At 39.8% G+C, this 25,208-nt stretch overlaps 1 protein-coding gene across 2 annotated transcripts in view; it reads right to left on the bottom strand.

Annotated features, from left to right (window-relative positions):
* Positions 1-2,339: 2,339 nt before the first annotated feature.
* itga11a (integrin, alpha 11a) overlaps positions 2,340-25,208 on the bottom strand; it is a 37,152-nt gene continuing 14,283 nt past the window's right edge. For both annotated transcript variants that reach the window (XM_049718179.2, XM_049718180.1), the window contains 21 exons: positions 24,704-24,774; positions 23,355-23,499; positions 22,424-22,572; positions 20,972-21,115; positions 19,228-19,431; positions 16,726-16,856; positions 15,487-15,653; positions 13,530-13,669; positions 12,516-12,626; positions 12,269-12,354; positions 11,518-11,728; positions 11,347-11,445; positions 6,251-6,327; positions 6,075-6,158; positions 5,892-5,982; positions 5,714-5,827; positions 5,472-5,555; positions 5,286-5,396; positions 5,076-5,171; positions 3,941-4,054; positions 2,340-3,435 (listed from right to left, as the gene is read on the bottom strand). In XM_049718179.2, the coding sequence (XP_049574136.1) occupies positions 3,358-3,435; positions 3,941-4,054; positions 5,076-5,171; positions 5,286-5,396; positions 5,472-5,555; positions 5,714-5,827; positions 5,892-5,982; positions 6,075-6,158; positions 6,251-6,327; positions 11,347-11,445; positions 11,518-11,728; positions 12,269-12,354; positions 12,516-12,626; positions 13,530-13,669; positions 15,487-15,653; positions 16,726-16,856; positions 19,228-19,431; positions 20,972-21,115; positions 22,424-22,572; positions 23,355-23,499; positions 24,704-24,774 (2,507 nt within the window). In that variant the 3' untranslated portion in view covers positions 2,340-3,357. The remainder of the gene's footprint in view (positions 3,436-3,940; positions 4,055-5,075; positions 5,172-5,285; positions 5,397-5,471; positions 5,556-5,713; positions 5,828-5,891; positions 5,983-6,074; positions 6,159-6,250; positions 6,328-11,346; positions 11,446-11,517; positions 11,729-12,268; positions 12,355-12,515; positions 12,627-13,529; positions 13,670-15,486; positions 15,654-16,725; positions 16,857-19,227; positions 19,432-20,971; positions 21,116-22,423; positions 22,573-23,354; positions 23,500-24,703; positions 24,775-25,208) is intronic.

Below are 25,208 nucleotides of genomic sequence, written 5' to 3'. Positions count from 1 at the left end.
AATCCAGAGGCACTGTCCCCGATGTCCACGCAACGTTGTAGAGGCGTGTCAGCCATGACAGCCCTACAACATCCAGAGCCTTTAAGAACTCCGGGCGGATCTCATCCACCCCCGGGGCCCTGCCACCGAGGAGTTTTTTAACTACCTCAGTGACTTCGACCCCAGAGATTGGAGAATCCGCCTCAGAGTCTCCAGGCCCTGCTTCCTCAATGGAAGGCGTGTAGGTGGAATTGAGGAGGTCTTCGAAGTATTCTCTCCACCGACTCACGACGTCCCGAGTCGAGGTCAGCAGCCCCACTGTAAACAGTGTTGACGTTGCACTGCTTCCCCCTCGTGAGACGCCGGATGGTGGACCAGAATTTCCTCGAAGCCGTCCGAAAGTCATTCTCCATGGCCTCACCGAACTCCTCCCACGCCCGGGTTTTTGCCTCAGCAACCGCCGAAGCCACGTTCCGCTTGGCCATCCGGTACCTGTCAGCTGCCTCCGGAGTCCCGCAGGCCAAAACGGCCCGATAGGACTCCTTCTTCAGCTTGACGGCATCCCTTACCGCCGGTGTCCACCAGCGGGTTCGGGGATTGCCGCCACGACAGGCACCAACGACCTTACGGCCACAGCTCCGGTCGGCTGCCTCAACAATGGAAGCGCGGAACATGGTCCACTCAGACTCAATGTCCCCCGCCTCCCCCGGGACGTGGGAAAAGCTCTGCCGGAGGTGGGAGTTGAAGTCGATCATCGAACTGCGGCCTAGGGTGTCCTGGTGCCAAGTGCACACATGGACACCCTTATGTTTGAACATGGTGTTCATTATTGAAAATCCGTGTCGAGCACGGAAGTCCAACAATAGAACAGCGCTCGGGTTCAGATCAGGGGGGCCGTTCCTCCCAATCACGCCCTTCCAGGTCTCACTGTCATTGCCCACGTGAGCATTGAAGTCACCCAGTAGAACGATGGAGTCCCCAGAAGGAGCGCTCTCCAGCACTTCCTCCAGGGACCCCAAGAAGGGTGGGTACTCTGAGCTGCCGTTTGGTGCATAGACACAACAGTCAGGACCCGTCCCCCCACCCGAAGGCGGAGGGAGGCTACCCTCTCGTTCACCGGGGTGAACCCCAATGTGCAGGCGCCCAGCCGGGGGGCAATAAGTATACCCACACCTGCTCAACGCCTCTCACCGTGGGCAACTCCAGAGTGGAAGAGAGTCCAGCCCCTCTCGAGAGGGCTTGTACCGGAACCCAAACTGTGCGTGGAGGCTAGTCCGACTATATCTAGTCGGAATCTTTCTGCCTCGCACACCAGCTCAGGCTCCTTTCCAGCCAGAGAGGTGACATTCCATGTCCCAAGAGCCAGCTTCTGCAGCCGGGGATCAGACCGCCAAGGTCCCTGCCTTTGGCTGCCGCCCAGCTCACATTGCACCCGACCCCTTCGGCCACCCCCACAGGTGGTGAGCCCATGGGAAGGGGGACCCACGTTTCCATTTCGGGCTATGCCCGGCCGGGCCCCATGGGCGAAGGCCCGGCCACCAGACGCTCGCCTTCGAGCCCCGCCTCCAGGACTAAAAAAATGTAAGAAACAAATATGAAAGTGGCACAGAGGTGAAAGGCAACAGCAAGATTCACATTCATTTGTAGAAGATTTTCACAGTTCACATTTTTTGTTGTTATTTTTCTGTGTAAAATTCATCTTTTGTTGGTTAGTCGTTGAACACGGTGGTTTTGAGTGCCTCCGACATGCAGTTAATTTGTGCACTAACAATGTATTGAATTTGAAAAAATAAAAACACCAATTACGCAAGGGATGCTTGCGTGTATGCAAATTTCGGACTTCAGCACCTCCAATAAAGTTAAGAACCACTGTGCAAGGCAGTTTGCCAACTCCCCTTTTAGTAGAAACCAAGGCTTTCTTTTGCAACAATGGCAAATCCATATCGCTGAGGTGCCGTCAACTTCACCTCCAAACTAGCAGGGGATGCCTCTCGGTGATTTCTTGGCTGACTGACGGTGACCCCTTCCACTCTTGCAAAATCTCTGTGCCCTGCCTGCGGTAATCTGCCCCTGCCTCAAGAAAATCAAGTGCAGTGTGGAAAAGTCTGAAAGTGGATTTACCCGAGCATCTGATTTTGTTGAAAATACTTCAAGGAGGCGGTCGATCAACAATCTCTTTCATACGCATGAAATGGGTTACTCCTATAACATCTAGTCTGCTGGTACTGATTCACAGGCAGTTGGAAATTTGTTGAACAAAAACATAACTGTGAGGTTGCCACAGTGTATGGATATTTTTTTAAATTTGAAATTAATTCCAGATTGAACTACCTGCACCATCAGCGAGACAAACAAATGAATATATAAATACGGTTTTATTCATTTATGTATTACAGCTCTTTGCACCCCATCCAAGAGGACAGAATGACATTCATTGGCAATACCAGAAGAGTTGTGGCACACTGACTTAATCACCGTCAACATTTCGTTACAATTTCTCATGCATGAGAAAAATATTACCGCAGTGTTTTGTCCTGATGCAAGGGATGGTAAAAGGTGCGCTACCACGGGAAACAACCATGGTTTCTCATTTTCTTTTTACACATAATGCCATGTGGAGATTAATAAGATTTCATATAATTTGAGAGGGTATAAAAAAGCTATTTACAAATTCAAGTTAAATTTGTACAAAGTAAAAGTGCATCAAATGTCATAAGTCCATCCTGCATGGAATAAAAACAGGATTTTCAGAAAAACTAGAACTCTCTTTATGTTAACATAATTACTTTTCAACCTAAGTTTTTGGTGACTTTGGCACAGCCTTACAACTGCTGCTTTTAAATATCAAATTCAAAATACAATAATATATCTTTTCATTTGTGGCAGCTTTCTGGGTGACGTTACCCTTGAGGTTTTTCATGTATTATACATTTACCATAAGAGTTTAAATAAATATTAAAAAAAGGAAATAAGGTTCAAAGAGATTTGCGAGAAATTCTCCCCCAAAAAGCAGTCAATATTTTCTCTACTGTTCCTTAGAAATGACTAGAGAAAGCTCAAAAGAAAAAAAAAGAGCCAGGAGACCTGTGAAGGATTTGACACCGAGGGCGCTGGGATACATGGATCAAGAAGGCCCTCAAGTCGGAACAGTGCAGTCAAACTAAGTGAGTGTGGCAGTGCTGACTCGTGGCTGGGGAGGGAAGGTGGTGGGGGGGCACATCCGCTGCGCCGGTGCTGCCTTGCCTCAGTTATTGCAAGGAGTTGTCGACATGGCGCCACTGTGGATGTCGGAGAAAGTGGGGGAGGAAGAAGGAGGAGTGGTCCCTGAGTGTCGGCTCCCCGATGGGAAAGGTGTCGGCTGTGGGCACCTAGCCTGCATTATCGTTCTTCAGCCACTTTTCCATTCATTTCCCGCTCGTCCTCATCTCTCCGTTTCTGCCTCTGGAAGAAGCCCAACTGGGAGGAGAAATAACACATCTTCAAAGCAAAAGCTTAAAAAACAATGCTTCGCTTTACTACTACAATGTACAATGTAATTTCTAAATATTAAATCTTAATATAGATTACTAAATATCAATATATGAAATATCTTATAGATCAACGTTTGCATGTCAAACAAACACTGGTTGTTGAATTTTGATGCAATGCAATGCATTTCTACTTCTTAAACAGGAATTTCTTGTATTCCAAAGGCACAAGATGGTGCCGAGAAAGCTAATTTTTTTTCCACAGTTGATATTTATCTGCTGTCGTCATGCCTATTTACTATATGACCAAAATGGACTGTTTTAAATGGCAAGGTCACCATTAACCGCCTTTATCCCCTGTTCTTACCAGCGTTTATTCTTCTATCTCTATTCGTGACAAATGAGTCATAGTAATTTACTTGCAATACCAAATACAATGTTGAATGCGGTCAAATTGCTGTATTTTTCCTCCTGTCTGATTACACAGCACTTACCTTCCAGAGAGCCAAACAAAGCAGGGCTAACAGTAAGAGTCCTCCCAGCGTGCTGCCTAGGATTATCCAGGTTGGGATTCTGTAATCTCCCTCTTTTCTCACTTCCAATATTATCTATGAATTTTACAAAAAAAGAAACGACTTAGTCATTTGTTTTGCTTTGTCAATTGTTCCAGTCAAATAGTAAGAATAGCCAAAGTGACATGATGTGAAAACAGAATGTCGATTTGCACGAGCGATAGGATGAAATGATCTCCTTTGGATGATACTGACAATGTCAAATCCGATCAGAAGATGGAAATAAAATTTTGGGATCCTTCCCAAAATCCCTATTCCGCAGTCCTCAGTCCACACAGATGAGGAAAATCCAACAAAGCATCGTTTTTCCGTCTGTATTCATCAATAGAGGGCAGCACAGACTCTAGCATGTAAGGCCAGCCTGATGCGTCGTGCTGCTGTTGGTCCTTTCGGTCCCTGAGCACCACACAGCGAGCGAGTTCACGTGGCCAGAACCTTCTCACTGTGCTTTAGATCTTAAGTATGGCACTGCCCTTCTGTTTGATGACTCAATTAATATCACAAAAGTTTCAAATCACATTAATTGTCAAAAACAATAAAACATTAACAAATACTGAACGTGTGCTTAGCAAATAAAAAAAGGCTAATGTACTGTAATGAAAGGCCACGTTTCTAATGAATTAAAAATCACATTCATTGCAAAATCAAATTCATTAATTATTTATTATTGCAAAGATGGTCTTTCAAGATTCAAGCAAATGCAGCAGACGTGCATTTGCTTGAATCTTGTATGTATCGTCTGTCTGTAGATGGCTGACATAAAGATTATAATTAGCCTGCATTAGTGGCCTTGCATTAGCATAGTGCCTTTTTCAGACAAACCATTTGTATTAAGCAGTTCCCAGAATATATTGCAAAGGCAATGAGGACGTTAATCCTCGTCGTCATGTGTGTGTTTGTGTGTGTGAACTGTACACTATGTGTGTATTTGTCTTACTCTGTCCTGTTTTACAATGTCAAAATGACAAAAGTAATTGTGGCCTCAAGAGTTTCAAAAACAGAATATTGAAAATAAGGCAATTATTGAACTATTGTTGGGGCAGCGTAGTTGACTCACTTCTCTGACAGGTCTCTCTTCATGTAGAAACATGCGGCTGGTGGAGGGCAGCTCCGCTGATGCACTGGTGACCAGTTCAAGGATTTTAAACTTCAGCTGGACAGCAGAAAAAAACACAATTGTTTTACGTTTACAAAAAAAAACCTGGATAGACAAATGTAACTCTTGCATGTATTGAATTCTAAAAGATATTTTAAATAGGATACTCACTGCATGTAAAGTATGTACTCGTAGAGCTCCTGTAATTCTAACTGAGATTTCTCTGTAGGAGGCGACATTGATTGTGCACTGTATTGGCAGAATCAGGGTGTTGGATCGATTCTGCAATACCAGACATTTAAAATGAGCAAAACAAAAAACCTCAATGTACAGCTTCATCTTTATATAGTTCTGTACCAAGCGAGAGAAACGGGTGAGGTCCTCAGGTGACGCCCTGCTCTGTGCCACATGCTGGGGTGGTACACAGTGTGTACCATCTCTCTGCAGGACATGTGAGGGAAAACATTTCGAGCACACATTTGAAAAGTCACTTGTGTTTTTAGTACGTGACTTCAACTGAGACACTGAGTGTTTGGCATCTAATGAGCCAGTTTGTCATTTATTCAGTTGTGCAACATTTATTTGCTCTCTGCACTCACCTGGTCAATGTGCAAATCCGATATCTGCAGGAGCTGGTTGCCATTTTTTGTCATTTCTGGGACCTCAATGTTCAGCTGTAGATCTTTCACAGCAAAGTAGCCAAGATTCTGGATCTGAGGGATGAACCAGAGTAAATTGGGTATTTGCAAACAAGTGTTGACAGCACCGTCGGCTTACCTGAAAAGTGAAGTTAAAAGGAGGACCAATAACTCCAGGCTCCTCCAGTGATAATTCAGATTTGATCTCATAACGAGTTGGATTTGAATCCCTTTTGAAGTGTAAAATAAACACATTAAAAATGCAATGTGTGAGAAGTAACAAGCTTCATACAGTATTTGAAAAATTCAGTAATAAAAAAACCTTGTGAAGAGAAGATCTGCCTCGTATTTCAGTGAGTAATAGATATCATTGAAGTTATCAGCTGTACTCATTTCCTCGCCATTGCTGTGAAGAGCAAAAAGTTGTTCAAAGCTCTACAAACTGGATTGAAACTTATTTAGATAAAAGTGTATTGTTCATTAAGTGACTGTCCACACCTGCTTGCCTCCAGGATGACTCTGAGATGATCAAGGATGACAATGCGACTGAACTCAAACTCCAAACGAAATAATACCTATACGAAAAACACATTGTTAATCACGCATGTGCATCTTAAAAAGCACAGAATAAAGTGCTCCAGCCAACACAATGCTATCGAAATAATGTCAGCCAAACACAACCGGAAATGCCCCTGACCGAAACGGGGCCCAACATTTTTATTCGGAGGTCAGAAAAGTAGCGTGGAAGAAACCGGGAGTCGGGAAACTGTATTATCATTGTTGTGGGAAAAAAAATGAAATAACTCATGGAGGAATCCTAAAGTAAAACAAAACGAGCTCTCAAGTGCCCATGCAAAAATGGGGAGACGAGACGAGGAGAGGAGATGGCGGTCGAATGTCAGCAGGGAGCAACGCTGTGTCTTGTTCACGGTTCTTCAGGCCGTCATGAAATGCTGATCGGTTCCATTTGAGCAAAAAGGAATGTAAAACAATATTTACTGTAGCTTCCCTCCTCCACATAGCATGACTCATCCCTGACAGACCACAGACATAGTACATAAACAAATGAAGAACTCTTTTCCTCCAACCCCATTTATGCGGTGGAAAAGGACCCATGATACCCTGGAAAAAGAAGGCTTATCTTTTCCTTTCCATGGCCCCTTTTAAAGGACTTGGGTACCAAAAGATGAAGGCGAGAAGAAAACACAGCAAACTCCGAATACACTTTTGGATCGCGTGCTTAAGTGACAATAGAGTTTATAATGAAATGAGATGTGCCCCAAAGCTCAGTGTGTTCTTGCCTACAGTTGTTAATAAATACCGTAATTTCCGGACTATAAGTCGCGGTTTTTTTCATAGTTTGGGTGGGGGGGCGACTTATACTCAGGAGCGACTTATATATGTTTTTTTTTCACAAATTTTTACTTGATCATTAAGACATCACTTACAAGTATAGTTGACCACTTCCCATGTTATTTTTAGTATAGTTGATCACTTCACATGCTTTTATTTCTTTATCTTGAACATATTCAAAACATAAAAAATAGAGAAAACGTCAAATAAAGCAATTAACACTTTAAAGCACCATATCCAAGTCCACTGTCTGCTGTATGTACACTTGCTCCATTTTTGCTCCTCTTATATTTATTATTATTATTTATTATTATTTGTTTATTTATCATTTATTCAATACTCTTATTTATTCATTGTTAGTGCCTTCTTGGTTTTTTTTTGTGATGCTTGTATGCATATGTGTACTATCTCACCGAGGGATAGTGGAAATGTAATTTCAATCTCTTTGTGTGTCTTAGTATATAAAAAAATATATCGACGATAAAGCAGACTTTGACTTTGATAAAACAACCAAAAAAATATATATTTTCAGACGAAACTGGATGAGGGCGCTCTAAATTTTACCGTTGGCCGTGACTCATCAACTGGGTGGGCTTAAGAAAAATGGCACCAAAAAGAAACTCATATTTTGCAGGTTACAAACTTCAAGTTGTAAAATATGCAGCTGAAAACAGTAATCGAGCAGCAGAAAGAAAGTTTGGAGAACCGTGATGTACCAATGGATTACTATTTCAAGTGACGTCAGTAGCGCGGCGCGCCGGTTGTTTACATACAAACGTGCCCACACAAGGACTACCATCATTAGCGGTGACCATTTCTAAGTGACACGGAGGACAACGAGTTTGAAGGAATTAAGGATTTGGAGTGACATAGAAGGTTTGAAAAACTATTATGGCTTTTACGCACGCCCGGTCTCTACTGAGTCGGGGGCCGACGCTCGGCCGAGTGGCTGTCCGCGAACGGTGCGTGGGGCTCGGACATGGCCATTACGCACGCCCGGTCTGTCTGGAAGTCCACGCCGCCACACGCTTGGAAGTTTGTTTTGTTTAATAAAGAGCCGTTTACCAAACCTACGTCTATCCTTGTACTTTGTTAACGCTACAATATAGTTATATAGTAGATCTGTGGAATAAAGACGAGGCTGACGTCAGGGCGCACGCGCGGCGATGTTGACAAAGGACGAGGAATTTGATCGATGGATTTAATGGAATTAAAGTGCACGGATGGTTTGATAATATTATTGGCTTGTATTATAGTTATTTAAAATATAGTTTATCTATCGTTATATGAGCCTGTGGAATATTTTGAAGCGCAAGCGCCCTCAGCCGTGCGCACCCATTGTTGACAAAGAACGATCGATGGATTTAATGAATTGGAGTGACACTGATGGTTTTATAAACATGTTATTCATGTAATAGTTGTCCTTAATCACTCTATATGTTACGTCAGGCCCGTTCTCAGCTCTTTGTTTGTGTTTGTCATGTTAGCATACCTATCGTTTAGCCTGTTGTTGCTATTTAATGAATTGGAGTGACACCGATGGTTTTATAAACATGTTATTCATGTAATAGTTGTCCTTAATCACTCTATATGTTACGTCAGGCCCGTTCTCAGCTCTTTGTTTGAGTTTGTCACGTTAGCATACCTATCGTTTAGCCTGTTGTTGCTATTTAATGAATTGGAGTGACACTGATGGTTTTATAAACATGTTATTCATGTAATAGTTGTCCTTAATCACTCTATATGTTACGTCAGGCCCGTTCTCAGCTCTTTGTTTGTGTTTGTCACGTTAGCATACCTATCGTTTAGCCTGTTGTTGCTATCGTTTAGCCTGTTGTTGCTCGTTCATGACTGTTTTTGGTGTGGGATTTTGTCGAATAAATTGCCCCCAAAATGCGACTTATACTCCGGAGCGACTTATATATCTTTTTTTTCACTTTTTGGGGCATTTTATGGCTGGTGCGACTTATACTCCGGAGCGACTTATAGTCCGGAAAATACGGTAGCCATACGTAATTTGAATCAATAATCAAGTCTGAAGCTCGAAAAATTGACAAAGCAGCAGTAAGTTTATCGTAGTTACTACTAAGGTCAGGAGAATCGACGATCCTGCCGTCTTTACTTACGATCTTGGGGGGTGGGAACAAAAGCAAAGGATTTACACTAAGTCTTGTTTGACTCGGATGAGAGCAGAACGCTATTGTGGCTCTGGATGCCATTCAAAGTGTATGAGTGGCTATGAATCAGTGGGAAAATTTAACAGTGACAGGAGCCGTCTTGGTTTAGTTTGCTGGGGAGCGCTTCGAGAGAAATGCGATATTTTTGTTACCCAGGGGATGACTGCTGTTTGTGATAATAGTGTGGTTAGGACATTGCGTAAACTCTTTCAATCACTGTCTGCACTTCATTCCTAGCGTCTTTGTCAACACAACGGCAACCATGTCCAGACATCAATGGGCTCCACGGCTTATGCGTAATCTGCTTTCAGTTTAATATCTTTAATTGCCCCGTTTGGAGGGCCATCAGTGTCATCCTTATCGGAGCTAATTCAAACATCGCCTTCTTGAAAGTGAAACCTGACACCTTGTTGGAAAATGCTCCAGAGAGAGCTCTGCCTCATAAATATATCAGACGTTAGAAGCCCTCAGAAAGACTTGCGTGTGTGTGTGTGTGTGTGTGTGTGTGTGTGGGCAAGAATTGAACGTGAGAATTAGAAACAGATGACAAAGAGTAGACTTCATTGACTCCCACCTGCAGGATACAGATGAAAGAAAGGTTTGAAGAATGGTTCCATTGAGGTGGATGCACATAAATTTTATCTCATAACAAGATGGTATAGGAAATATCTTTGTCATGGAAATTCAGTCAGTCTGACTCACATGTGTGTAAAATGATGGAAACATGACAGACAGATGTTATGGCCTGCTTCACAGGAATTCTCCAAGTTACCCAAAGTAAGTTATGCGTTCTACCCCACATTTTTTGCTACTCATCATATGTCTTTTGCGAGAAATAATAATAAATATGGGAATAAAAACATCAGCAGTGATGTTCAGCTTTGCCCCGTGTAACACAAATCTCTTTTTTATCCATCTTTCCTACAGCTTTTAAATGTAGGTATATTCCTTTTCCACCTTTCATGAGTGGAACTTGTTCCCAAGGGCAAACTAGTATTGTATATTACAGTCTTTCACCAAATTTTAATTTTATACACATGATGTAACAGAAAATTACATTCAGTAACTAATGGCAAGAAAAACAATTACAAAAATATTTCTGGAGGAATTTACTTATACTGTCGACTGAGATTGATCATTCCACAATCCAAGTATTTGAAATAGAGTCTGAGTGCCAAATCATGGCCACTCATTGTTTCATTAAAAATGCTACTACCAATATAATTTATGCTTTTCTGTCCGTTAACAGATGTGATTAAGCGGCGACACCACTGTCACTGATGTCAGAGGACATAACAAATTATATCTTCAAGTCTGGCCTGTGGTTTGGCTTGTTGCGTGTTAATTTGCAATCTGAACGATTTGATGGTGACAGAATAGAACAGTCTTACTCCTTACGAGGGAAAAAAATAATGATATATTTTCTTTAGAATTCTAGATACCATTTAGTCAGATTACACTGCTTATCAAATTTTAATCAGAGTTGGACTTTTGTGTCCCTTAATGTATTTTTTAAGCTGATGTAATAAAATGTCTTCGCTTTTTTTTCTAGCACTTCAGGTTTTTGATACATTTTCATTTTTGATTTTTACTGTATGCTTGACCTGCAGAAGTTTTCTTAATACGGATTAATACCAGAGACGTTTTAGTAAAAAAGCTCTACCTCTTGGTGACCCTAACCCTTAATTCAGAAATATGAATACTGTATATTATTGTATTGCATATTTTATTATTGCTATTATATCATTAACGTTATTTATTATGAAACCTCATGTGATAGAGAAAAAAAGGCTGATTCAGAATAAGCGCCATAAACGGAATAAGCGGTTTACTTGCATCTCAAAAATAGTAAAAACGGTATATTTTGAGAATATATTGGGCCTTATCTATCAACTATGCATGTTTGGAATTCTCCAGTTTACTTTTACTGCAAAAATCACTCGCCATACAACAACGATGATGCTGACATCATTGAGTATAACAACTGAAATAAATTGCAATAAGCACTTTATGAATTAATATTTGTCTTATTATTCTTGGAGAAAGAACTAAATAATAGCTCACCTGTGCTTTTGACTTCATAAATGGAGCACTGACATTGCAGATCTTCTCGTGTTTCACTTTGTCCTCGATGTAACAATCAATCTTGATATCAGCATTGTCCTAGAATGAAAGAACATTGACAAAGTATGAGCATCTCACAAACGAACTGGAGCCTTCGTTATGAGCACACACCTTCAAAATGAGGCTTGAGAAACGCAGATTGTGGGAATAGCTGATATTGAGACGAGCATTGTAGGCATTCTCTCCTTTGTTTTCCAGCCGGACATCCACTACCAGCCTTCTCCTGTTTGCCTCGAGAACCCGTAGAGATCCCTCTGAACCCCCTTCATTTAGATGGCGGCAGAAAGCACCTCGGGACTGAACAGCCTGTGAACAGAACTGCCTGGGAGGCAGTGAGGTGAGAATACAAAATGGAAATCATACAATAGTATGGAGACAATAGTTATGACATTCCTGACTTTGGACGTTTACCCTACTACGAAAAATATCATCTTGAATCTTCATTCACATCAGAGTCAAGCTCTATACAAATTCCTTTGTTGCATTGGCTGTATATTTTTGTCATTCTCAAAAATCCATTGACAGCCCATAATCACCAAGATTTTACAATAGCCAGACCAAGAGCAATTGACTGCTAGTTTGTACTATTTCGTTCACAATTACTTTTTTTTTCCTTCTCACCAAGCTACTTCTAATGGATTTGTAGCCAGTTCCAGTTGACACCCCATAGCTAATTGTGGTAGAAAATGTATAATAGAAGATATTAATTATGTGTACAGAACAAGGAGGGAGGCAGTCAGTTGGATTCAGAAACTTCGAAATTCAAAGACCATTCATTTATTTGTTAGAGTGCACTAAGAATATCACCAGAGGATCAAACAATGATGCGGGACTCTCCCCTCCACTGTATGTGGATACTTACTTTTGAGTCATCAGGTCTGTCACACTATGCAGGGCTAGGTCTGGCATACACCGGTCATCCTCATCACATCCGTTCCAGAAAGGCAACTAGAAACAAAAAGAAAGGTGTGTTGAGAGAGAGAGAGAGAGAGAGAGAGAGAGAGAGAGAGAGAGAGAGAGAGAGAGAGAGCGAGAGAGAGAGAGAGAGAGAGAGAGAGAGACTGAGAGAAACAGTGCTCAGGTCTGTGTTGTGATTAATTGCTTCTGACCTCAGTTCTTGTCTCCGTTGGCCAGCTTTCATCTAGAACTGGTCCATTGAGTGGATCCCGCAGCCCGACTTGTACGGCAAACACGATAGGCCTCGCATAGTCGGTTGTCTCCTGTAATACAGAAAGTTTGAGACGCATTAACAAATTCCGAAATATTTAATTAAAATGTTGTTTACAGTAGCTGTGTAGAATAGAGTCCAAGCGCTATGTAAAAAAACATTCTATTCGCAAAGATAACTCACAGTTATTTTATTCTGATGAATATGTCACAACCTTGATTCAAAACACATTTTGGAATTTTGTTGATACAACCTGCAGTTTTATTGATTTGCTCACCCCACTAAATGAGGCACTTTAAGCTAACGCTCATGTATTACCTTATCTAATGTATTCAGTATGTCTTGCTAAATAAATGTATGAAAAATCTCCATCAACCATGTAGGCTTTTTTAGTGTTTATTTACTGTATATCATTTTTTAAATTACACTGGCTTAATCAGAGGCGACTTTATATGTCCCTAAAAATATTTTGATGTTTTCAAGAATGTCTACTTTTTTCTAGCACAACAGGTTTTCGAGATGTTTTCATTTTTTGGTTTTAAGTTTGACCTATACAAAAGTTTGAGCAATACGGATTTTACTATGCGTTATAATTTAAAGCTATGACGTTTCCGAAAAAAATAATCCACCAGTTGCTGAACCTAACCCTCAAGTCATAAATATTATATTGTTGAGGTTATATTATTAATATAATTACAAAAACTTTTTATGCTCGAGAAAAAACAAGGAGAGATTCAGAATCATCACAAAAAAATGATCTAGAAAATTTTGTTTGCATCTCTAATTATAAAACTGAAAAAAGTAGTTCACCATTGTCATTGTTTACGTAGACTATCAAGTGGTAAAGAAATGTAATTGATGGCAATAACAAATTAGTCAAAACACATTTAGCCTTTAAATTATGACGCAATGCAATAGTGCCACATTAGTAGCTGACATTTGGGACTGGCCTTACCATGACGTGGAAGTAAATGTGCTCACACGCTTCATCTCCAGGAAGAAGGGTCAGGTTTTGAGGCTGAGACTTGCTTGGGTTGTCCAGGATGGCTCGAGGATTGAAACGTCGCTCCGCAATGGACACGTTATATTTAAGCCCTACGGGGTCATAAAAGAAATTTGTAAAGTATGTATTATTAAGGCACAATAGTGTGTTGTAAAATTATGACAAAAAAGGTTAGGTTAGGTTACAATAATGAATACAGAGAATACAAGTAAAATTTACAGTACATATTAAATGAAAGACACTGCAATGTTGTGAGACTCAAGCTGCGATTTTGCACAATGTATTTGGTTTTTTTTGGTTGTTTATTGTTGAAAAAGTCAGTAATTAAAATTTATCTAGTGAAAAAAAAAAACATTCCAAATGAACGCTAATTTGTTCAAATCACGACTGTTGACAAACTCAGCAAAAAAAAAAAAATGCTGTGTTCTACTTTTACAGGAACAGGCACAAACAATTTAGCACAATCATATCAAACTACTTGTTCTGGTGATGTACCTAAATATTGACTTAGTTTTTTTTGCAAAAGAATTGTAACTTGACAAGAGTGGTGCAGTTTCTCATCAATGTATATTGACTTTAATAATATTTGTAAAATTAAATGAGAAAAAAAACCCTTTTTGTACAAGAAACTCTGTGCAAGACGAGAGAAGGGCTTTCATTTAGAGACCTATAAATTTAAAAAAAATGTCAAATTGTGGCAATGCCTAATGACATCACTGTGGCGGTCCAGTGCAATTTAAGCTTAGCACGAGATGATTGTGAGACTGATTTATCCAAGAATCCAAATCCTAAACTGCAGAACTGAGTCCTTTCCAAGCCACATTGTTTAAACAATTTCCATGTAGTATTGAATCTTACTTTATGACTGGAAAAAATGACTGCTGTTTAAGTTGAAACTAGGCACGACTAAAAAATTAAAATAAGTACACTGACCTTGACCTTTCAAATATTTTCCACCGACAACACTATTTAGGACTTTCTAAAACATTGTGTATACCACAACACTTTGAGATACTCATAATGCAAGTTTGCATGAAATTTTTACTCCACAGTTTAGTTTACCACTAATGCACCACATCTGCCGAGCATTACTCACCAGCCATAACAATGAGCAGAAAATTAAATAAATGTGTTGCACTGTACTTATGCAAGCAGGAAAGACAAGATAAATCCCTTTGTTCTCCTTCCACTTTGTTTTTGACATGTCTGATTTATTTGATAAAGTTGTATGGGGCAAAAGGTTAAATAAGAACACACTCCACCTTACGCTCAGCTTCCTTGCCTTCTTTCCACACACAAAGACACCTAAGATTATATCTCTTCAAATAAACTTTACGGAAAGAACCTGAGCATTTGTGTAGGTGGCCAACCATCCGCCATCTGACAGATTGAGCCATCAGTTTACAATTGAGCAAAACAGATCGAATTCCAGATGCCTTGGTACAATAACGGAGATTCTAAAAATCATTACGTCTGACTGCAAGCATGTGGTTGAGCAGCTGAAGATGCAGCAACATTAGATTCGGAAACAGCGGTGAGATTAACAGTAAAGATCGCTACAAATCTTTTGGTGCCACTTGTAAGCGCGAGACACTGCACAGGAAAGCACACCCTGAAAATGTAGATTCAGGCAGGACATAAAGGATATACTGTACTGGCTTTTACGGCCTTTTCCGCTTGAAACCGGCCAGGTTTCTTCCTGTCATGGTTCACCGAGTACAAAATAACAGCTGACCAACGAGGTATTGCAGAGTGACAACAGAACACTTGTCAGCACTTCACTCAGAAGCGCAGTGCGATTTTGTGCTGGACCTTAAAAATGTGTTTTGAACAATATTAAATGAAACCAAACCACGAGTGAAAAACTTGACCGGAGCACTTAGAAAGTTGATTATTTTTTCTGGCTTACCAATTTCCTCCGTGGCAGAAATGGCTGTTCTGGAGGTGATGTTGAAGCAAACAATGGCTGACATGCAGGTCACGTCTTTGCCACCCCTCTGACAGTCTTTCACAAAGATGTTGATCTTACTGGGTTCAAACCTGACAGTAGTATAAATGCGGACAACGCTCTTTGACCTGTGAACACATGCAGAAAGTATCTTTGTCAAGACCCAACGATTCCAGAGTACTTAAGCTTTAAATTCACTCGAGTCATGGGTGATATAAATAAATAAACAACCATTGACACTTGCATTCACACCTAAGGATATATTTGAGTCTTCAATTAACCTGCCATAAATGTGTTTTGGAATAAGGGAAGAAAACAGAGCCTTGGAGCGGACTCACAGGCACAGAGAGAATTTTTCATTCACACCGGAAGGCCAGAGCCCATATTTGAATCCGTAAACAAACTATCGACTGTAAGGCAGATGTGCTAATAAATTTGGAAACCATCTGTATTATAACCATCAACTGGAGTATTTTGCTCATGAAACATAGCTGTACTACTATCATTAGTATTTTGGCATTAGAGGGGAGAGGTGTTGTCTCCACTTAATCTGTCATGTATAAAGTGCTTTTAACAATGATAACAAGATATTTCTCCTCCCCCAAAACTACAGTTTTTAGCTACCACATATCTTAATTACCAAAGATAACTGTGTAAAAAGTGGATGGATGGATGGATGGATGGATGGATGGATGGATGGATGGATGGATGGATGGATGGATGGATGGATGGATGGATGGATGGATGGATGGATGGATGGATCAATGATCGATCAATGGATCGATGGATGGGCGGACAGATGGGTAGACAGACAGACGGGACATGTAAACTCCAAATAACTTATTTGTACATCTTCATCAAGAACTTTTCAGTTGATGCTTTTCATTTACTGTTCAAGCTGATGGAGCAAGAAGGGGAAATGCTCAGCACTTTATGGATCTTGTGGGAGAACGGCCTGAACACTTATGAAAGATTGGACAATTATTGCATTTACCATCGCAACAATGCTTGTTTGTGAAGGCAAAAGGAGAAAAATCAGGATTACAAAGAATAAGTGGCATCAAGGCTGAAACCATGCTGAAGACAATGTTGGAACAGTTTGTTGTCTGCTAGATGATGTCGTCATATTAACCGGTGAGAGCATAGCTATGCCAATTTATATCTTTATTTTAAATATTGTGGATATCAGAGTAGACTAACCAGAGGAGAACAGCTGCACCAAGTGATCCCACTGCCAGGTCCACTAAACCATCGTTGTTCATGTCCATCATTCCATGGATGCTGCGGCCGAAGTATTGCAGGCCAGGTGCCAAATCTACTGCCGCAATCCTCTACAAAAAACAAAAACAATAGGTCTTATGTAGTGTTTTTCACACACATTGTCAAAATTGTTGTTAATCTTCCTTATAATTGGCAAACATAAAGAAATGCATAAATCATGCATTATTTTGGAATTGCTGTCGAACAAAAAAAATATTTAAAACAAACAACAACAACAAAAACTGATGGTAGCCTTGACTCAATTTTCAAACTTTCATTGCACAAGCTTTTCAGGGACTCACAGCAATCAAAACAATTTCTGTAACTCTCAATGAGATTTATGCTCATGCCACCAGGAATTTGGCCCCTCCTTATGGAAAACACTGCTCCAGTTGTCTCAAATTTGATGTGTGTCTCCAGCAGTTTTTCAGCTCATTCCACAAATTTTTCTTCTCATTTAGATTAAAATTTATAGAGCAAGTAAATAGTGAAAAGTAATTAGGCATTGGAAATTGTATCCTGTTGAGATTTAGGAGATACTGTGCTGGACGCAGCACAGGAGCTACAGAAGATCAACAAGACACATCAGTGTTTCTTTCTTTGTTCATTTTTTTTCCTCTATAAACATAAAACTGATGTAAGTTTGCAGAACGCTCCAGTTTTATTTCATTTGTCTAAAGAACTTCCCAGAGACTTTTGTGGCTTTTCAGTATGCATTTTGGTATTTTGTAATTTCAGTAAGCATTGTGGCTTTTTCAGACAGAACCACTGTATCAATTTTTTTTTTTTTCAAATAATACTTCTATTGTCACAAACCCATTTGGAATGACATTCTGTGCTGGAGTTCATTTGATTATTTTTTTTTCTTTGCGACTTATGCTTGATTCCATGTGCTAATGCATTACGTGAACTTCTCTTAAAGTTAAAGTCCCAATGATTGTCACACACACACATCTGGGTGTGGCGAAATTTGTCTCTGCATTTAACCCATCCCCGTGTGATTTTGAGCCATCCCCTGGGGGAGAGGGGAGCAGTGAGCAGCAGCGGTGCCACGCTCGGGAATCATTTGGTGATCTAACCCCCCAATTCCAACCCTTAATGCTGAGTGCCAAACAGGGAGGCAATAGGTCCCATTTTTATAGTCTTTGGTATGACCCGGCCGGGGTTTGAACCCACAATCTTCTAGTCTCAGGGCGGACACTCTACCACTAGGCCACTGAGCTGGTCATTTGGCCACTGAGCTTCACATGATATATTTACTCACATGTTGCCTTTTATCGAGAGCTTCCTTCTCACATCTCAGTGAGTAGCTTGACAGTGTGCTCACTGAAAATCACACCCCATAACTGTTTGGACAAACCTTTTTGTTAATGCCAGGCTGTTCATTATTTTTCTGGCAAATCGGGTATCTTGCTTAAAAAAAAACAATTGTTCTAAATCTTCAGAAATACCCCACAAAACAGTTAGTCAAGGCTAGGCATCTGAAGGAGATTTAAAAGACAAACAGTCTGTCAGAAGCATTAAGTATCCGTACATTTAAGCTTATGGCATGTGGCATGTGCTGCCACAGTAAACAACAGACCACTAAATTGATAAGCAGCCACATACTCTTTCCAGAAGAGAAGAAAAGTAAAAACATCCTTTCATCATTTTCTTTTTATTAAAAAAAATAAATAAATATATATATATATATATATATATATATATATATATATATATATATATATATATATATATATATATATATATATATATATATATATATATATATATAAAAGAGAGAGAGAGAGAGATTACAGCTTCTTTCCAAGTGTTGTCCACTGTTTGTCTTGGATGTTTGACCTGAATTTGTTTCTTGATGACTCTGAACAATTGCCTGCAATTTTCCAGTCTGCACGAGAGATCTTCTTTTGAACTGTCACCAAACTCTTCTATGATTTTACATTTCTTGGAAAAATATTTTTTTATGAAGTACAACACATGAATAATGTCATTTAAACAGGCCAACTTAAATAGCTGTAAGGTAAAATATTTGTATGAACACTGGGCATAGACATCAATGTTCTAGTAATATTGTATTTTCTTATTTTATATTTTTCTGGCACGGCACGGGAGTGAATGTGGCTTGCACGTCTGCCTCACAGTCAAAGGTTTTGGATTAGAATCTTGCCTTGGATCTTTCTGTGAGCCGTTATGTTCCCCTCAAAGCTTACATGGGATTGCTACGGGTGTTTACTCGCAACATATTTGGGATTTTTCATATACTTCACAAATTGATACCATTGTCAGTTCCCAAATTATCATCTTGAATTGTTTAACATTGCAATGTTTGCAGTTCAAAAAACGAGCAGTTTTTTCCGCTCTTCATTTTCTTGTTTCAAGTGATAGTTTTGGAAGTGACTCCAGCCACATGATATAAGTAGAGTTCACGTTACAACATACCTGTTTGTATTTGCGCAGTATTCTGTTCTGCTGACTGAAGAAAACATAGATTGCCCCTTTGTGCTCGTCTTCTAACGGGGCCCCGACCACCAGGTCATTGAAACCATCCCCGTTTAAATCTGGTACGGGTGCAAGGGACGAGCCAAAGCGAGCATTCTGGCCACCGTTATGGATCTCCAATGCACCTTCAAAAACGAAACGATTCTGAAAGATTTGAAAAATGAAATACATATAGGTTAGCTTTTTGTGTATTTTTAGGTTAAAAGAGAATGACTAATAAATATAAGAACGAGAGGCTCCGGGCTCTACATGAAATAATGCTGAACAAAAGAACAAAACAGAACAAAAGGATATTAGACACATGGGAAAAGTCACTTTCCACTTTAAGAAGCACTTATGTCAGCGTCTGGGGTTAACAAGTCATAGTTGACTTGATGAATTACCGCGACTGATAATGACGGGGATGTGGAATTGTGTGTAGGCACTGAGGAACTTGAAATGATAAGATGCCTGAAAAGACAATAATATCTGTCTCGGTTGCTCTTCACCTCAACTTGCTCAACTTTTCCGTAACAAGATGGGCCAACAGCTTTTACCATTGGCGGAATCCAAGTGTTTATTCTTAGCTTTTTAGTGACCACATCATGATGGAATGTAGGAAGCAGAAGAGTTAAAGAGTCACAAATGGACTTTTGTAAAATCTAGATCAAATTTGCTGAGGGGCTGTTAAATCCGTGGAGGATAAAAACGCTCCGGAATGACTCCAAGTAAAAGGTCAGATGGAAAATATCCAAGTTTATGGAAGTAATTAACGGACTGGAAAAGGTTTCAAGGAAAGCATTCTGACTGAATGGAGGAAAACGCAACTCAACCAGTAGTCATGCATGTCATTGCTCTACTTGGCTTTTCACTTCATAATAAAATTTAGAGCAGCCGAAACATGAGATGACCATTTTTTTTCCCAGTTGAATAAATGGAGTTGATTTAGGAGGGCAGGTTTTGCTTTTCAGCTACCTGATGAGTATGCAGAGTGAGAGTGAAAGGTATATTCTGAGCTGGTTAAGACATTGGTTAGGTCCAGGATAGTGAAAATCTGTTCAAAGTCTAAGTGTTTTGATTTTTTTTTTCAACAATACTCCAAGCATGTTGATCTGATCTAAATTGATCTGATTGGCAGTATCATTCATCATCCCCAACTAAAACGGTTTTGGATTCCAACTGGACATCCACGTAGATTTTCCTTTTCATGTGCAGTCTATTCAGCTACATGTGGTTGGTCCATACCATAAAGTGCCCACTTCCATTTATTTTTCCAATGAGCAAGACAGACCTGGAACTGGAATTTCCTTCAATTACAGAAAGTTCTCGCCTGCAATTATTACTCTGTAACAGGTTTAGAAGGGAGAGAATACTTTCCTGTTGAGTTCATTACAGAACATCTATTAAAGGCCTTGCAAAGTTTTTCCTTTTTGATCTCCGCATTTGATCTGGTCAAAGTCATGGGACAAATGTGTGCCTACAGTTCACTGCAGAGCTGGAATGCAACAATCTGTTTCTTTGTGAATTGGTGGGACACCTTTACTGAGGTGTGTGGTGGACTTTCCAGGGATGTCTGGAGTTCGAACAGGTGATGACCTAATTTACTAAAACAGTTTGCCTGGCCTCAATTAGACTTATGCCAGTACAGCATATGTATGCGGTCTGCCTCTGTGTATTTCTTGAAGGTTGAAGAGTTTCCACCTACCAGCTCTGTCACTCTATAGATGTATACTTTTCCCTTCTCCATGCCGCCACTGAAGAACATAGGTGCCGCCACCAAAAGGTTATCAGTGACACCGTCTCCATCAATATCCACTGGTGCAATCTCACTGCCGTAATAGGAACCAATCTGAAAACACACCACATGAAAATAACGTTTGAACCTCTAGATCAATCTTTATATGATGAGCAGTATTTTCAAATTTCAAACTAATACTCTACTACTACTTTGCCGTCTGAAGTTAGCACTATGTTCTCAATATTCCAAACAAATGTGGGTTTGTGTTTTACAAATGTAACTGTTATGACATATTTGTCAGTATTCTGACTGTGGGAACATTACTGAATCAGTCATGGAACATCGTCTATCTGGTTTTTGATTAGTAACATCTGTCCCTAAAAAAATAAATAAAGTCGCTTTAAAAAAATCCGAAAAGAGGAGAAATTTACGAGGTTCCGTTCAAGTTTATCTGCTGTTTGTAATTTGGTAGGTAAAATGTAAACTGCTACTGGCGCACGGCCACAGGCCAGTTTCCAGTGGTGAGTGTAGTGGTCAAGAAAATATTGCCAAATTCATTAAGATGGATATTGTTATAACTGCCATTTCATACATTGTTACTGTTCCAAGGACCTTTGACAATTTGAAGAGCTCAATTGGCCTACCATGCATATTTTTGGAATGTGGGAGGAAACAGGAGTACTCTGAGGAAACCAACGCACGCAATGGGAGAACATGCAAACTCCACACAGGAAGGCCGGAATTGAACCTCCACACTGTGAGGTGGACGTCACTTATTTTAGGCATAATATTTTCAAAACATCAGTCTGGTTGTCTTATTATCTGATCTGGTTGGATATGATCCAATCTTTGCTGGAATTTACATATACACTACACACCATCACAAGCTCACGATGGTTGGATGGTAATAATTTACATTGATATATTTTTTCAGTAGGAATACTGCATGTTGTAACAAATTGTTATTCTTCAGTTGTTTTATATATTCTGCCGACCATACAAAGGAACATACTACAGTAGCCCTTTTGGTTTTCATAGTCACTTGGACATTTCCCCAGAAGGAAACATCAGTTGGCTCATTTCGCCAATAATTTAACTGGCTTCTCATTACTCAACCTGTCAACAAATGCCTGTTTTATGCAGTCGTGTTTTTATTAACACATTTAGATTAAACCAAAAGATACAAAGGGAAGCCAAATATAAACAACAACTAAATAGTCTTTACTGGTAAGTGTAACAGTGTATTTATTTCACTCACAAAAATGTTTTAATTTAAATGTATATGTATTGCTTTACTCCAAAGACGCAGAAGCACACAGTAACATTACCCAAAGTTTAACTTTTGAAGCAATTTCTATAGAATAGAACAATTAGGATTATTCATATGTATGCAAAAACAAAAGTAGTTTATGTAAGCACCTGCTGGCCTTTGAGGGAATGGAGGATGGTCAGGTTAGCAGGGGTCTTCAAAGTGAAAATGATCACTTTGCCAGTATGGTTAAAGCGTGGTGCTCCAGCAACGAGTAGACGCCCACTTTTGGCTGATACCACTGATGTCACTGTATATCCTAGTCAGAAAAAAACTATTAGCTTTGAAAGTTCAATGCAGCCCACATTTTCACTCAGTAAATCTGCAAATGAAGAGACGCAAATTCGTTATTTGAAAATAACGTTTGTACATTGATATAAGTACAGTAAGCTTTGAGGGTATATTCAAATAGATGTTTGTGAGAATCTCACTGTGCAGAACTGAAACTCGACGAATTCTCTGCTTTTTCCAGTATTTTATTCCGCTTGATCAACATGTACTTTTCCACCTCCATAATACCCCTTGTCTAGAATTTTACTTCCACCTCATATTACGACTCAAGCTACTTTAGCTGGCGGCCTGCTGGATAAGCTTAGTCAAACAAACCACTGATGGTAAAAACACAGGTTTTGTGGTGGAGGAGATAGATGGTGCTGGGGAGGATGGAAAAGACTGAATGGTGGGGCACTGGGGTCCGTAATGAAGACAAAAAAAGGGGGGGGGGGGTGTCTTGATTTAGTGTATCAGACTCAAACCAAATTGACCTCTATGAAAAGTGGCAAAACTATATTGTAATTTTATGTTGAAATTTGAGTATGTAAATGATACAGACAAAAGATTACCAACTCAACCTAAACACAAAGTCCACAGATTGTAATCGAATTACTTGAATAAGATAAGCTAAAATAAGATAAGATGAGATAAGATATTTTTTTATTTGTCTCACATGGGGAAAGTCCAGGAATTTAATTCATGTCAACGGTAGAGCTACTTTATCAACAAAATTATTATGTATGTTAATAAATTTGGCGGGAAACTCACCTAAGTAGGCACCATGGTTTTTGAGCTCTTCTGGAAACTCCTGCGTGTAGGAAGCTTTTGGAGGGACCACCTTCCCTTGCCGTGTCTCTTTTAGCACTGCCCCGTTCCAATCATAAGCCCCGACAGCTCCCACCAGAGTTCCATCCTAGTGATGAGAGACATTTCACATCATTGTCAAAACAGACTTCGAAGACTTGACAGAACAACTGCACTGTGTAATCTCAGTAGGTTTATTTCATGTCTAAGGTGGAAAGACAAAGATAGCAATAGAGTTCAAACTATTTATTTTCGTATCAATTTGTCTGATTTTGATCGGGTCAAATTAGGCTAATTAAATAGGGATTTGTGTTTCGTCTATAATATACCCTGTTGAATAGCACATCTTGACACATTGCTTTATTCGTTCTTGACTTTTAATACAAAGATTTCGATTATTTTTGGTTTTGATTATTCTGCCATGCTAAGGTAAACCATAAAAAAAAATCACATGGAATTCCTACACAGAGATTTTCTGCAACTATGCCCCTGTGGAGATGATGTTTGCCGAATACAGGAAAACAAAACTTTATTTACGCTCAGTTTAAGTACGCTAAACAAACAACAGCTGGATAAACAATAAAATGCTGATGTATAAAATGCCTGCTAGTATAGGACATAAGCAGCTTGCAGTCTCAAGAAAAACATCTGGGCCTTCAGGACATTCTTCCTCGTTTAAATCCCAACATTCCTTCCAAGACGTTCTCCTCCTTTCAACCCTCAGGTTGACTGCTGCAGAGCATCTACGGAATCTGGCCTTGTGGACAGAATTTCCGACCTTTTCCATCGTCCATCTGCAAAGTCTCTGCTATTTTCAGCATAAGTGGGATAAATGGATTTGTCTCTTGGCAAATCCCACTGCAAGGGGAAATTTAAAAGCCAACGCATTAACCCATTGCGTTAGCATAAAGTTTCATCAAGCAAGGGTACTGTATAGTGTCCAAGACGTGAAACATGCCTCCCCTTCCAACTTTTGCTGTGTCACCCAGAAAGAGATTGCAAAGCAAAAAACCAGACTGCAGCTAATCCGACTGTCTCAACTCCACATAACGTGTCTCCCTGGAGAGAAGTGGTGTTTTATTTCCCATCCCTGCATGGCTGAAGTGGAAAAGAAAATCTGTATTTTCTGCCAAGGCCCCCGAAATCAAGATCACCTAGACCTCTGGGTTCCTCTGGCACCTCTAAGTGGGAGTGAAAAGTGATAAATGGTGGGTTATGAAGAGGCGTTATAATGCCATAAAAATTGAGACAATGTGTTTCTCCATATGATGACAGGCGGTATGAGACGACGTGATGGCATAAGTGCGACTCACCTCAACATTGTGAGCGGAGAATCCAGCTTGAGACATCTGGAGACCAAACGCTGTTCCATTTTTACTGGTTCCTATGCAAACAAATATGTCTTGAAGGCCTTGGAAGCGCACACATTTTATCTGGCATACCATACTGATGGAGAGCGATGATATTGGAGTTACTTTTTTTAATGTCGCATTTTGAATATTTAATATGTAAAATAGATACTCTGACTAAATGGCAATTGAGAATATCAAGAAACAATAATGTTTAGCCATAAGTAAGAAGAAGAGACTGATGTAAGATTATCACCTATTGACATATAGTGTTGACCTTAAAATACATTAACTGGCAAAAAAAAAAAAAAAGAGCCCTGCATAATCTAAAGATACATAATGTGGTATTGTACATAATAACAATACACACCTACATAAATAATGCTGTGTTTTGTTTCTGAAACGAAATTATCTTTGTTCTCCAGTGTTACTATTTTAACGGTAAATTAATTTTTCGCCATTACACGCG

The sequence above is a fragment of the Syngnathus scovelli genome, chromosome 4 (assembly GCF_024217435.2).
Source record: "Syngnathus scovelli strain Florida chromosome 4, RoL_Ssco_1.2, whole genome shotgun sequence".
NCBI lineage: Eukaryota > Metazoa > Chordata > Actinopteri > Syngnathiformes > Syngnathidae > Syngnathus > Syngnathus scovelli.
Note: the sequence above shows the minus strand (reverse complement) of the source record. Positions and strands in the feature narration are given on the sequence as shown.